General features: G+C 47.4%; 1 protein-coding gene across 3 annotated transcripts in view; it reads left to right on the plus strand.

Moving 5' to 3' along the window:
* Positions 1-11675, plus strand: part of USP10 (ubiquitin specific peptidase 10) — an 85888-nt gene extending 74213 nt beyond the window's left edge. Inside the window, exons 12-14 of one of the 3 annotated variants that reach the window (XM_032284583.1) lie at positions 3551-3695; positions 6130-6195; positions 10645-11670. In XM_032284583.1, coding sequence (XP_032140474.1) covers positions 3551-3695; positions 6130-6195; positions 10645-10832 — 399 coding nt within the window. In that variant the 3' untranslated portion in view covers positions 10833-11670. Of the gene's footprint in view, positions 1-3550; positions 3696-6129; positions 6196-10644 lie in introns of all 3 variants that reach the window. The other 2 variants (XM_032284585.1, XM_032284584.1) reach the window with 2 other exon arrangements.
* The last annotated feature ends 1093 nt before the right edge of the window (positions 11676-12768 follow it).

Here is a 12768-nt window from a genome sequence, read left to right on the forward strand (position 1 = left end):
CTCCCTGGCCCCGGCTGCCATTCCACTGTGCTGATGCTGTTTTTGAGCCAGCTCTGGGAGTCTTTGGCTACTCGTCCTACTCGGGAGGTGGTCGGCCTTTCCTTGGGCTGCCTAGGGAAGACCCTTTTGTGATGTGTCTGTTTTTCTCTTTTGCTTCTGCTGCAATTACAGTTTGGCTTCGCTGGGGTTGGCTTGTAGGGATGGTGGTGCAGGGGCAGGGATTGAGGTACAGGCGGTTGTCAGGCTGTTGTTAGAGAGCAGTGAACAAAGAAGGTTTATCCTAACAGCAGGTTTGAAGGAAGGCTTCAGGAAAGAAGGTGGGCCAGGTGTGGTGGCTCACGCCAGTCGTCCCAACACTTTGTGAGGCCGACACAGGAAGATTGCCTGAGCCCAGCAGTTTGAGGCTTCAGTGAGCTCTGATCGCACCACTGCACTCCACCTGTGTGATAGTGAAACCCCATCTCTGAAATGAACAAAGAGAAAAACATCAAAGAAAGGGGGCATTTTGGTGGACTCCTGAAGATGAAAGAATGTGGCTAGCTGTTGTGGCTGCACCATTGCTGTAGTAGGTCAGCAGGCGAGATCAGGCCCATTGGGAACAGCAGATGTTTGAGGAAGGAAGGTTTTGGGCAGCTCGTATAGAAGTCTTTTTAAAATATCAAGTTTAACTTTATTATGTTTAGGTCAAAAGTGTTTTCCTGTGGGAACATGTGAAGGTTTTGGGGAAAATAGGGTTGTATGAAAAGTTTGCTATATAGAAAATGTCTGCCACCGCACCCAGCCCCAATCTCTGCTTTTAACTGTTGAGCTGTGTTCACACCACTCATTTGCTCAGAAATGCTTGTTGGCTGTGGAGACACTAGAACATAGAGACACATGGGAACACGGAGCTGTTCAAGGTGGTTTTTGCTCCTAGGATTGTGGTCTAGTTGAGAAGACAGGCATGGAAGGGTCTGGAAGGCTAACAGACCCACCAGTGATGACTTATGAGCTTGCCTAATGCCCTTGAAAATGTCTTCCACTAGACATGTGTATAGTCTCTGACAGTGTTTTAATTGTGTTATATGTGCTGCTATCTTTTGGATTGTTACTTTTAAATACTTGTACAAAAATATTCTTCAAATGAATACATTAAGGCTCAGTTTGTCTGGAAACACAAAATATACATTTAATACTTTCGGATTACTATTTAGTGAATTGACGGAGAGCTTTAAAGGTAAAGCTGCAGATCAGTAAGCACTGAAAAGTACCCTAGAAATAATTCAGTCAGCTCTATCAGTTCGCAAATGAGGAGACTCGTCTTACAGTCCTGATCTCTGTGTTGTTGTTGTTTTTTTTGTTTTTTTTTGAGACCAAGTCTCTCTCTATCGCCCAGGCTGGAGTGCAGAGGCACGATCCTGGCTTACCACAACTTGCGCCTCCCAGGTTCAAGCAATCGTTCTGCCTCAGCCTCCTGAGTAGCTGGGATTACAGGCGCATGCCACCACCCCCAGCTAATTTTTGTATTTTGAGTAGAGACAGGGTTTTACCATGTTGGTCAGGCTGGTCTCAAACTCCTGACCTCGTGATCTGCCTGTCTTGACCTCCCAAAGTGCTGGGATTTCAGGGTTGAGCCACCGCACCCAGCCCCAATCTCTGCTTTTAACTGTTGAGCTGTGTTCACACCACTCATTTGCTCAGAAATGCTTGTTGGCTGTGGAGACACTAGAACATAGAGACACATGGGAACACGGAGCTGTTCAAGGTGGTTTTTGCTCCTAGGATTGTGGTCTAGTTGAGAAGACAGGCGTGGAAGGGTCTGGAAGGCTAACAGACCCACCAGTGATGACTTATGAGCTTGCCTAATGCCCTTGAAAATGTCTTCCACTAGACATGTGTATAGTCTCTGACAGTGTTTTAATTGTGTTATATGTGCTGCTATCTTTTGGATTGTTACTTTTAAATACTTGTACAAAAATATTCTTCAAATGAATACAGGAAGCATCAAAGCATTTATAAGCACAGAGAACGATAGATAAAGGGAGTAAGTGTTATTTGGAAAGATGCATTTTAGTAACAAAAAAAAAACCCTGGCTTTATTTAAAAGCAGCATTCATTAGATCCGTGAAAGTACTTCAGGAACAGATTAAATTGATGAAACTCATGGTTAGAATAAATAGCTTTGAAGACATCAAACTGGCCTGTAATCCCAGCACTTTGGGAGATCAAGGCGAGCAAATTGCTTAAGTCCAGGAGTTCAAGACCAGCTGGGCTCACAGCTGTAGTCCCAGCTACTCGGGAGGCTGAGGTGGGAGAATCACTTGAGTCCAGGAAGTCAAGGCTGCAGTGAGTCGCTGTCATGCCACTGCACTCCAGCATGGGCAACCAGAGTGAGATCCTGCCTCAAAAAAAAAAAACACACACACACCATCTCATTGAAAACACATATTGCTGTCAGAGTTGTTTTAAAATGGATCAATACTTAGCCTGGGTATGGTGGCCCACACCTGTAATCCCAGCACTTTGGGAGGCTGAGGCAGGCAGATCACCTGAGGTCAGGTGTTTGAGACCATCCTGGCCAACATGGTGAAGCCCCTTCTCTACTAAAAATACAAAAATTTAGCCAGGTGTGGTGGAAGGAGCCTATAATCCCAGCTACTCAGGAGGCTAAGACAGGAGAATTGCTTGAACCTGGGAGACAGAGGTTGCAGTGAGAACTCCTTTGCAAGTGTGTGGGGGTTCAGTACATAAATAAAGTGGTACAAAGTTAGCTTTTTTATTTTTATGCTAATTCACTGGTAATGCCACAAAGTTCTTAACTTGGAGTTTACGGCTGGGCTTCCAGGACCCGAGACTCTCTCTGCAGTTGTGTTTATAGGAGTGTGTGCATTTTTCCTCCTTTTGTTTTTCCTTTTTTTCTGAGACAAGGTGTCACTCTGTCACCCAGGCTAGAGTACAGTGGCACGATCTGGGCTCACTGCGACCTCTGTCTCCCGAGTTCAAGAGATTCTGTTGCCTGTCTCAGCCTCACAAGGTACAGGGACTCATAAGCCTGAGCCACCACGCCTGGCTATGTGGTTTTTTTTTTTTTTTGGAAGACTGAATCTCACTCTGTTGCCCAGGCTGGAGTTCAGTGGCGTGATCTGGGCTCACTGCAACCTCCACTTCCCGGGTTCAAGCAATTCTCCCACCTCAGCCTCTCAAGTAGCTGGGATTACAGGCATGCGCCACCACACCCAGCTAATTTTTGTTTTTTAGTAGAGACGGGGTTTCACCATGTTGGCCAGGATGGATGGTCTTGAACTCCTCTCCTCAGGTGATTCACCTGCCTCGGCCTCCCAAAGTGCTGGGATTACAGGCGTGAGCCACTGTGCCCGACCAGCCATGTGCATTTTTTTAAGAGGAGCGTTGGTAGAGTCTGAGTTTCTGCGGGGCAGGAAAAGCCATGAAGCCCTGCCATAGGACTCTCGGGCCTCAGCTCTCAGAGGACATCTTTGAGCAGAAGGTGGATGTGACGTCTGCTGTTCAGGTAATACAGGGACAGTGTGTCCTGGTGTGCTTTGTGTCTTAGGTTGAGATAAGTCGAAGAGTGACTCTGGAGAAGCTCCCTCCTGTTCTCGTGCTGCACCTGAAACGGTTTGTTTACGAGAAGACTGGTGGATGCCAGAAGCTCATCAAAAATATTGAATATCCTGTGGACTTGGAGATTAGTAAAGGTAATGCATATGTAAGGTTGAGAGGGTTCATGGCGATGCACTCCTGCAAATCAAGGTCAGGCCTGTAGCATTTCTTTATGATGTCAAGAGAGAGGACATTCTCTTGCTGGGCTTGGACTTGTTTTAAGTTTCTTGACTTGTCGTAGACCTTAATACTAAAATTCTCATGAAAATGGCCTGTTAAAAATAGAGGCAAAAATAACTAAACTATATAATCATACTAGATTAGAAAAATAGGAGCTTCTATCAGAAAGAGCATCATTTTTCTATGAACATTTACAGATTAATGGTGCAGTTTGCCTTACACCAAGTATTAACAGCCATGTTAACTAGCCTGGTTAGGCGGACTTTGTAGTGAAGAAGGAATGATTTCTCACAGGCAGTGAGAGTTCCTTCCAGCATCTAGCTGTAGCAGTGCACAGTTAAGACTTGTGGACCCTCAGGTCTTAGGCTCAGCACTTTTTGAAAACAGTTTTATCTAAGAGCCCCAGGTTAAAGGTATCTTGCTAAAGGCACAGCTTGAAGAAGACTTTGCTTGAAAGCTTCAGAATCTGTGAAGCTGAGGCATGATTGGGACTGTGATAAGCTAGAGATGATTCTCAGAATATCCAGTTGTCTGGGAAGCAAAAAGAAGACACTGGGCATCACTCCCGGGTCTTGTAGAGGAATAAGCCTGAACTGAGAGTCCTCGTCCCCTCCCTCCCGCGGCACACAACCCTGCTTCACCCTTCCTTCCATAGAGGTGGTGGAGGAACTGCGGGCATGCCCTGCGTTTAGCGTGCTTTCCCTCTACCCTAGGGCGCCCTGTTACCTTCACTTGAAGATTCAGACGCTGTCTCTCCCAGGCTGGGTCACAGCAGCTGTGCTTTGTGCTGACGGGCTTGGCTGCTGTGCTGGGCTCGGTGTCCGTCGCTCCTCTCACACTTCAGCTGCTTTATCACCCATTAGGAGATTGCTTTTTTTTTTTTTTTTTTTTTGAGATGGAGGTTTGCTCTTGTTGCCCAGGCTGAAGTGCAGTGGTGCGATCTCGGCTCACCGCACCTTCCACCTCCCAGGTTCAAGCTGGATTACAGGCATGCACCACCATGCCTGGCTAATTTTATATTTTTTTAGTAGAGGCAGGGTTTCTCCATGTTGATCAGGCTGGGCTCGAACTCCTGACCTCATGTGTTCGGCCTGCCTCGACCTACCAAAGTGCTGGGATTACTGACGTGAGCTACCGTGTTGGGCCAGCGGGTTGCTTTTTAATCTCATTTGAGGACTAGAAACAGGAAGAAAGATGTCAGTGAGAATCATGTAACAGATCCTCCTCCCCATTTTATTTTGTCCATCGGGAAACCTAGAATGCTGGCCGAGCCAAAGAAGGCACCCTCGACCTCTAATCCTGCATCTTCACTCACCTCCACTTCAGCTGTCTGTGCTGACTTGGATATTTTTCTATAGTTACGTTATTTTTATATATTTTCTTGCTTGCTGTATGTATTTTTATATCAGCTGCCACCTTCAGTACTTTATCAAAACATGACATAAATGGGGGCCGGGCACAGTGGCTCATGCATGTAATCCCAGCACTGTGGGTGGCTGAGGCAGGCAGATTAGCTGAGGTCAGGAGTTTGAGACCAGCCTGGCCAACATGGTGAAACCGTGTCTCTACTAAAAACACAAAAATTAGCCAGGTGTGATGGTGTACACCTATAATCCCATCTACTTGGGAGGCTGAGCAGGAGACTCGCTTGAACCCAGGAGGTGGAGGTTGCAATGAGCTGAGATGGTGCCGTTGCCCTCCAGCCTGGGCAACAGAGCCGAGACTCTGTCTCCAAAAAAATAAATAAATAAAAAAATAAATAAATGGAGACAAGAGGAGCTCACTTAGGTCATTGGGTAGGAAATAATGAAGGAACCACTGATGGCTGCCAAGAACAGCGCACCATCGATGGCCTCCTGGGTCCGTGTGAGGGGTGCTTCTGCATGTAGTAAGAATGGGGGAGTTCCCACCTCATAGCAGCCTGGTAGGCAGGTTCCTGTTTGGAGAAATCACGTTACTGTTTGGTAATTCAAGTTTTATGATCTGACTCAACATGCAAAATACTTTAAATCTTGAATTTTTCACAGTGGTTTTTTGTTTTTAAGTCAAAGCTTTTTCCTTTTCCATTTTGTAGAGCACCAGTTTTTAAGGGGCCTCCTGCAGGAGCATCACAGCTTCCGCGTGTTGCTCGTGTTTCTTTAGCCGGCTGTTTGCGCATTTTGTGTCCCACATCACATGGGTCATTCTCCTCATGAATCAATTTTTATACAACTAAAAAGATAGAGCGTTGCCTTGTTCCTGGTCTGACAGGTGGTTTACCTGCTGGGGAGAATGCTGTTAGCCACTTTTGCTGCTGTTACCCTGAGCCTTCCTAAAAGTGCTTTAAGCCGTTGATATTTTGTTTTCCAGAACTGCTTTCTCCAGGGGTTAAAAATAAGAATTTTAAATGCCACAGAACCTATCGGCTCTTTGCAGGTGAGTAAATTTGTACAACATGACTTCTTCATTAAAACATTGATGAAAGGGATTATACCTGGGCACAGTGTTGCTGAAACACAGCGTAGCGTAGCAACTGGATGACTCTTTGGTACCCCTGTGGCCTTGTGACTCAGGGAATCCTATGAGACTATGTTTTATCTGAAATTTGGTGCATAGATGATGGATTATCATCTTGGCCCTGAGCTGGGCCTAACATAAGATCTTGCTCAGAGTGAACATTTCTGTCTTTTAATGAGAGGAGGGAGTTTCAGGCTCCTGGGCTGGCCATTTGAGAATGTGACGTCTCCCTGCTGCGCTTGTAGCACCTGTGGGTGACAGTGCTGTGGAATTTCCACGACACCTGGTCTCCCAGCCAGGTTGGGCGAGTGCACCCCCAGCCATGATCCCTGTGTCCTCCTCCATATGGTGTTGTCAGGGCTGCTTGATAGGGTGGGTCCAATTACACAAGCTCCCCGGTGGCCTGGCCCCCAGTAAGTCTTGAGAAATCTCCCGAAGGCAAATGGCACCCCCTCTTCCCCCATGGGTGGGCCTTGAGACCTCTCTGTCTCCTGGCTTAGGCTGCCTGTAATATCAGTTTTCCTTCCACACCATCTTCCCTTTCCTTTCTGTCTTTCCTCCTGTCCTCCTCCCTCTTTTAGAGCCTCCTCTCTTATGCTTCTGAGTCTTTAAGACTCTTTGGATTGTTGCTGTTTTCAGCACTTTTGTTTGCTTCCCAGGCTGTTTTTATTAGATGTTTCTAGCTTCTGTGTCTTCCCTCCTCTGGTGTGGCCTTTGGTGAGCCTGTTTGTATTGTAACGTGTTGGGTCCGACCAGCAGACCCTGCCTGACCCCGCAACGGGTGAACAAATGCACTCAGACACAGATATCCAGTGAAAGAGTGGGCTAGGGGTTTGGGCAGCTTACAGATCCCAAGGAAGGTGCTGTAAAGAGCAGCTGCGGCCCCTACCAGCTGGCGCTGCCAACATTTACTCAGTATAGATTTAATGACAAAGGCTTTGCATCAACACACTTGTGGATAATCAATACTGTCACCTTCCCTGGAGAGAGCAGTCCTATGAATGATTAAAGGCCAGGTTCTGAGGCCTAAAGCAACACCATTTGTGGGTAATAACATTGTTGACATCCCGCCCCCACCCCCGCCCCCAAGTAGAGAGCAGTCACGTGCCTGTGGATGTTCAAAGGTCAGCCTTAGGACCACATGAGTAAACAAGCTGTTTAGATAAACTCCCTTACAATTCTTCGTACCTAGTCCTGTCTAATTGTCTCTGGGTAAGAACTGCTGCCTTCAACTCATTCCTTCCCAAGGCTTTTGCAAAAATCTTCCAGCTTTCCAAGAAGGGTTGTGTCTATTTTACAGTTTTTCCCACCACCCTGAGTGAACCCTGACAGTACTGTAACACTGTCATTTATTGACCTTCACACATGTATGGAACCTCTTTCCAAGATACTATTCCAAGACACATGTGTTTTATTCCTTACATGTGTCCTAGAAGATGGGAGTTGGGATCCCCATTTTATAAAAGAAGAAACCAGAACTCAAAGAAGAAAAGTCACCACTCTGGCTTCAAGCTCCTGTCCACCTCAGCTCACACCTGATGTTTTAGGAAGTCTGGCCAGTGGGCGAGGCCCAGGGCCACACTGCGAGGTGCCAGGCTTCTCTCTCTTCCTCTCACTATTCACTGTTGCTTTTGACTCTCTTTTCTTTCTCCCTGTGATCACGACCCCTCCTCTACCTGCCAGGCCCCAGATCGGGTGCTTATAGGCACACACGCTCATGGGTGTCTCCAGCCCTCTCTGTCCCCCTCCTACAAGGAAGGTCTGAGTCTTCAGACTCTGCAGCTAGCCAGTATGCAGCCTGCCTCCTTGGAGTCTGACACCCAGGTCCCTGTGGGTAGCTAGCAGTTTCTTTGCCTTCTCCCTGCACCTCCTCCCCTGGGGGCTCTTGCAGGGGAAGGTCACTGGTCAAGGGCAGGGACTAGGATTGCTCGTCTCCTGGTCAGGGCCTCAGTGTGAGCACACAGCCCCCTGCCTCACTCTGCAACCTGCCATGGCCCAGGATCTGGGCCATGTCCTCCTGAATCCTCATCCTCTAATCCATTGTTTTTCTTTTTTTGTTTTGAGATAGAGTTTCACTCTGTTGGCCTGGCTGGAGCGCAGTGGCCCAATCTCAGTTCACTGCAATCTCTGCCTCCTGGGTTCAAGCGATTCTCCTACCTCAGCCTCCCAAGTAGCTGGGACTACAGGCGTGCACCATGTCGGGCTAATTTTTTTTTTTCGATGCTGTTGCCCAGGCTGGAGTACAGTAGCACAATCTTGGCTCAGTGCAACCTCTGCGTCCCAAGTATTTGGGATTATAGGTGCGTGCCACCATGCCTGGCTAATGTTTTGTATTTTTAGTAGAGATGGGTTTCACCCTGTTAGCCAGGCTGGTCTCCATCTCCTGACTTCTAGTGATCCACCCGCCTCAGCCTCCCAAAGTGCTGGGATTACAGGTGTGAGCCACCATGCCTGGGCAATTTTTGTGTTTTTAATAGAGAGGGTTTTTGCCATACTGGCCAGGCTGGAAGCCCATTCTAATCTTGGAAATGAGGTGATGGGATTGGTTAGAATTTTCTGTAGAGTGAGCAGAGGAACACTTTTTAAGCACTGCCATCATTGTGGGACAGGGAGAAGCAGTCTCATGCATGAGCTTTTCAGCCGATTCTTATTGCTCCTGTCAGGCAGGCTTGCCGGGGTGAGTGACACGGATCAGCCCTGGGTAGTTACCTGGGCCGCTACCTTTGAAGCTAGAATGGTGACACGCAGTCTCTCTTGAAATTTTAGAATGGAGATGTCTTGTAGAAAAGACAAATGAGTAAAAACACCAGGTCCTGCACATCCTACTGACTTGGTCACTTTGAAACAAAACCCTTAGCCTAGTCAGTTAGGTCTGTGAGGTGAAGATCCAGGACGGACGTCTCAAAGTGAACTTGGGGCCCAGGGGACATGCTGGTCCCCTGGGTGCTTCCTGCGCCTTCACAGGATGGCTGTGACTTGGGCAGTGCAGGGAAGCTGTGCCCTTGTATTGGCTGTGTCCCTGGCTCTCTGCTGCCCAGGCCTCACAGTCGTGCTGGCCCTGTGCTGTTCGGTGTCCTCCAGGGTCCCTGCGTGGAGGGTTTCTTTGTGCAGAGCCCAGGAGTCTGACTGGTGGCTCCTGCCATAAGCACCATCCTCCAGCTAGTCAAGGTCCCTGGCCGAGAACCGGACTCAGGCCTCCTGCTGTCCTTTAGCCCCTCCAAGTGACAAGCATGACCAGAACCTGGTGAAGTTAGATCTTGTTTTAGTGCTGAATTTTCCTGCCAGCAAGTCTGGCACCTCTCCTGGCTCCTGTTCTCTTGTGCCACTGGTGGTGGACGCAGCTTAGCAGGCTGCCCTGTCGTCTCTCCTGGAATGCTGCTGGACTGCCCCCTTTCCCAGGCTGGTGTCTGCTGGCCGGCCAAGACCTCTGCTCCGTAGAAGGGAAGGATGTGTTCTGTGGCTGTCTTTTAATGTCTTCACTACCTCGTCTAACAGAGTTCCTTTTTTTTTAGGCCTCTGACTAAGACTTCTTGCTTATAGGATTTTTTTTAAGTAAATAACAAGCTTTTTTTTTTTTTTTTTCCTGTTAAAACATGATTATAGAAAAATGGGTAATTTTTTTTAAAGGCAAATGTGTAACTCCCAGCACCACCTCCCCAGTGCCCCACCACAGCTCCATGCTCAGGCGACTGTGCTCAGCAGCCCTAGGGTTCCTCCTGCCCTGTGGCCCGCACGCGGGGCTCGTGTCCCACTCATTAGGACAGACAGGCCACGGAAGGCCTAGGGAGCTTGTTTTCACATTTAATATGCTATAAACATAATTCTGCATCACCAAACATTCTTAATCTATTCCATGCAAAAATCAGTTGTGTTGTTTTAATGTAATTTACTGATCAGTCATTTCTTCTAGTGGGCATTAAGGTTTTCTATTTGTTCACTGTTATAAGTGACATTGTAATCTCTGTCCAGGATTCAGTCCTCTCTTCAGGACAGTCTAGAAGTGGAGTCAGCCAGATCAAAGGGCATGGGCCACGTCTGTAGGTCTGCACAGCTGATGGCCGTGTAGGAGCGTCCTGGTGAGGTGTGGGACATTTCACATATGTCATTAGGATAATACACACACACATCCGCACGTGTATGTCTGTCTGACTTACCCTTACCTTGCAGTTAGATAACAGTTTGGATTACGGATTGCTCGCATACTTGCGTTGAAATAGTGCTGGTCTGTGTCATCCATCTCTCCGTCCCGCCTGCTTTGGTAAGGGGCTTTACACAGAAGATGCATGCTCGGAGGCAGGTCGGCAGACACCTTTTGTGGTGCGTGTGCAGTGCTGTTCTCACTCTGCTGCCTGCTGGGCTCTCTTCCAGTGGTCTACCATCACGGCAACAGCGCGACAGGTGGGCATTACACTACAGATGTCTTCCAGATCGGTCTGAATGGCTGGCTGCGCATCGATGACCAGATAGTCAAGGTGATCAACCAGTACCAGGTGGTGAGACCCACTGCTGAACGCACAGCCTACCTCCTGTATTACCGCCGAGTGGACCTGCTGTAGACCCTCTGTGCGCCGTGTGTGCCCCATGCCCGCTTCGTAGGACACCAACTCACACTAACTTCCCGCCTCTCTTTAGTGGCTCTTTAGAGAAAAACTCTTTCTCCCTTTTGCGAAAATGGGCTAGAATGCAAAGGAGATGCCTTGGGGTTCGTGCACAGCGTAGTTTATGTTGACTTTTCACTTCCAAATCAGAATCATTTGGTTGAAATAGACTGTCGCTTGATTTTAGAAAATACACAAAATCCCATATTTCTGAAATAGTGCCGATTCCTGAAGAAAGTGGAAGCTGCATTTGATTCCCAGTCTCATTGCTTAGTAGAAATCCTGCACCAGCAACAACACTTGTAAATTTGTGAAAATGAATTTTATCTTTCCTTAAAACAGAAATTTTTTAATCCATCACACTTTTCTTCCCCTGCCCTTTAGTTTTTGATAAATGAGAAAAATGAGCCAGTTATCAAAGAAGAACTAGTTCTTATTTCAAAAGAAAAAAATAAGCATAAAAAATAAGTTGCTGGTTCCTAACAGGGAAAAATTTTAATAATTGTGCGGAGAGAAACTGCTGACATATACATTGCAGATCAGATATTTGAAGTTAAAATGTTAGTCTACATAGATGGGTGATTGTAACTTTATTGCCATTAAAAGATTTCAAATCGCATTCATGCTTCTGTGTACACGTAATGAAAATGGGCAATTAATGAAGATTGGTCTCTCCTTCAGCCTCCGTTTAATTCTGCTGTCTGCTCCTCCCTAATGCTGCGCCCCTAATTGTACACAGTTTAGTGATACCTAGGAGTATAAGGTTGTCACCCATCAATAAAAATCACAAAGTTGGTTTAAGGTGTGCGTGTTTCTTTGAATGCGAATGCCTCTTCAGGTAACTGGAACTCGTGGGGGCTGTGACTTGACCTCCAGAATTAAAATCAGCCCTTCGATCAGTGCGACGCGTCTGTGGGTGCTGAACCACCACAGGTTATGTTGGCTTCATATGTTCAAATGTATTAGCTACTGATTTGGGTAAATGAAATTTTTGACTCTTGAATTCGCAGAAAGGAGGACGTTCTTTCCCCTTCCCCGCCCCACCCTTTGTTTCTATTAGCCTGGTGTTTTCAGTATCACCAAAATAGTTCCCGTAGATCAAGGCTAAATGAATGTCCTTTCATTGAGTGTCACTGGGGCAGCTTAGCGGCGCCTCTAGACACCCTCAGTAGTGGGAAGGAAGCCTTCCAACACGGAAGACATGGAGACAGAGGACGTCACGTGCGAGAGTGCCCGTGTCCTGGCTTCTGGCCCCATGTGAACAATTCATTGTGGCGTTCTGAGATCTACAGAGAAGGGGTTTTAATGTGGTCTGAGCCTTTCTCTCCAGTTCTTCCTCTTACCCTCTGGTGTTTCTCATTGCAGCCTGGTGCCACTCTGCGGTTCAGAGCTTCCTCAACTTACCGTACGAGTGTCATCCGTCTAACCCACTTACCCTTTGTAACCCTGTTCTGATTTGCTTGGCTGAATTATAAGTCATATTGTAATTAGCTTCTCATTAAAATGTACGATTCCTATGGAGCACATAAAGTTCGGAAGCCAGATTAACTGTGAGGGAACCACCCACACCAGCAGTAAGCCGGCGAAAAGATGAAACAGCCGTGTGGTGAAGCTCCTGCTTGCATGTCTGCCTGCACTGTGATGTTGCCCCAGCCCTGGCTTTCTGTCCTCTGTGGTGTAGCCATCCTCAGTCTGCCCCCAGCCTCCATGACAGGTGTGCGTCATTTACCCTCCACAGAGTAAAGTGGCTTTGTCACTGTCCTGTCCTGTGTGTGGCAGATTGAGTGCCCTCTCTGGAAAGGGGCCCTCGGATCTGGGAAAGCCTTTTCGCAGGAAGCTGGAACAAGAGGCCAAAGTGTGGCAGTTATGAGGTCCACCAACCTGCTTCTGAATC

Source organism: Sapajus apella, unplaced genomic scaffold (genome assembly GCF_009761245.1).
Source record: "Sapajus apella isolate SASKATOON/1434 unplaced genomic scaffold, GSC_monkey_1.0 scaffold15, whole genome shotgun sequence".
Lineage (NCBI taxonomy): Eukaryota > Metazoa > Chordata > Mammalia > Primates > Cebidae > Sapajus > Sapajus apella.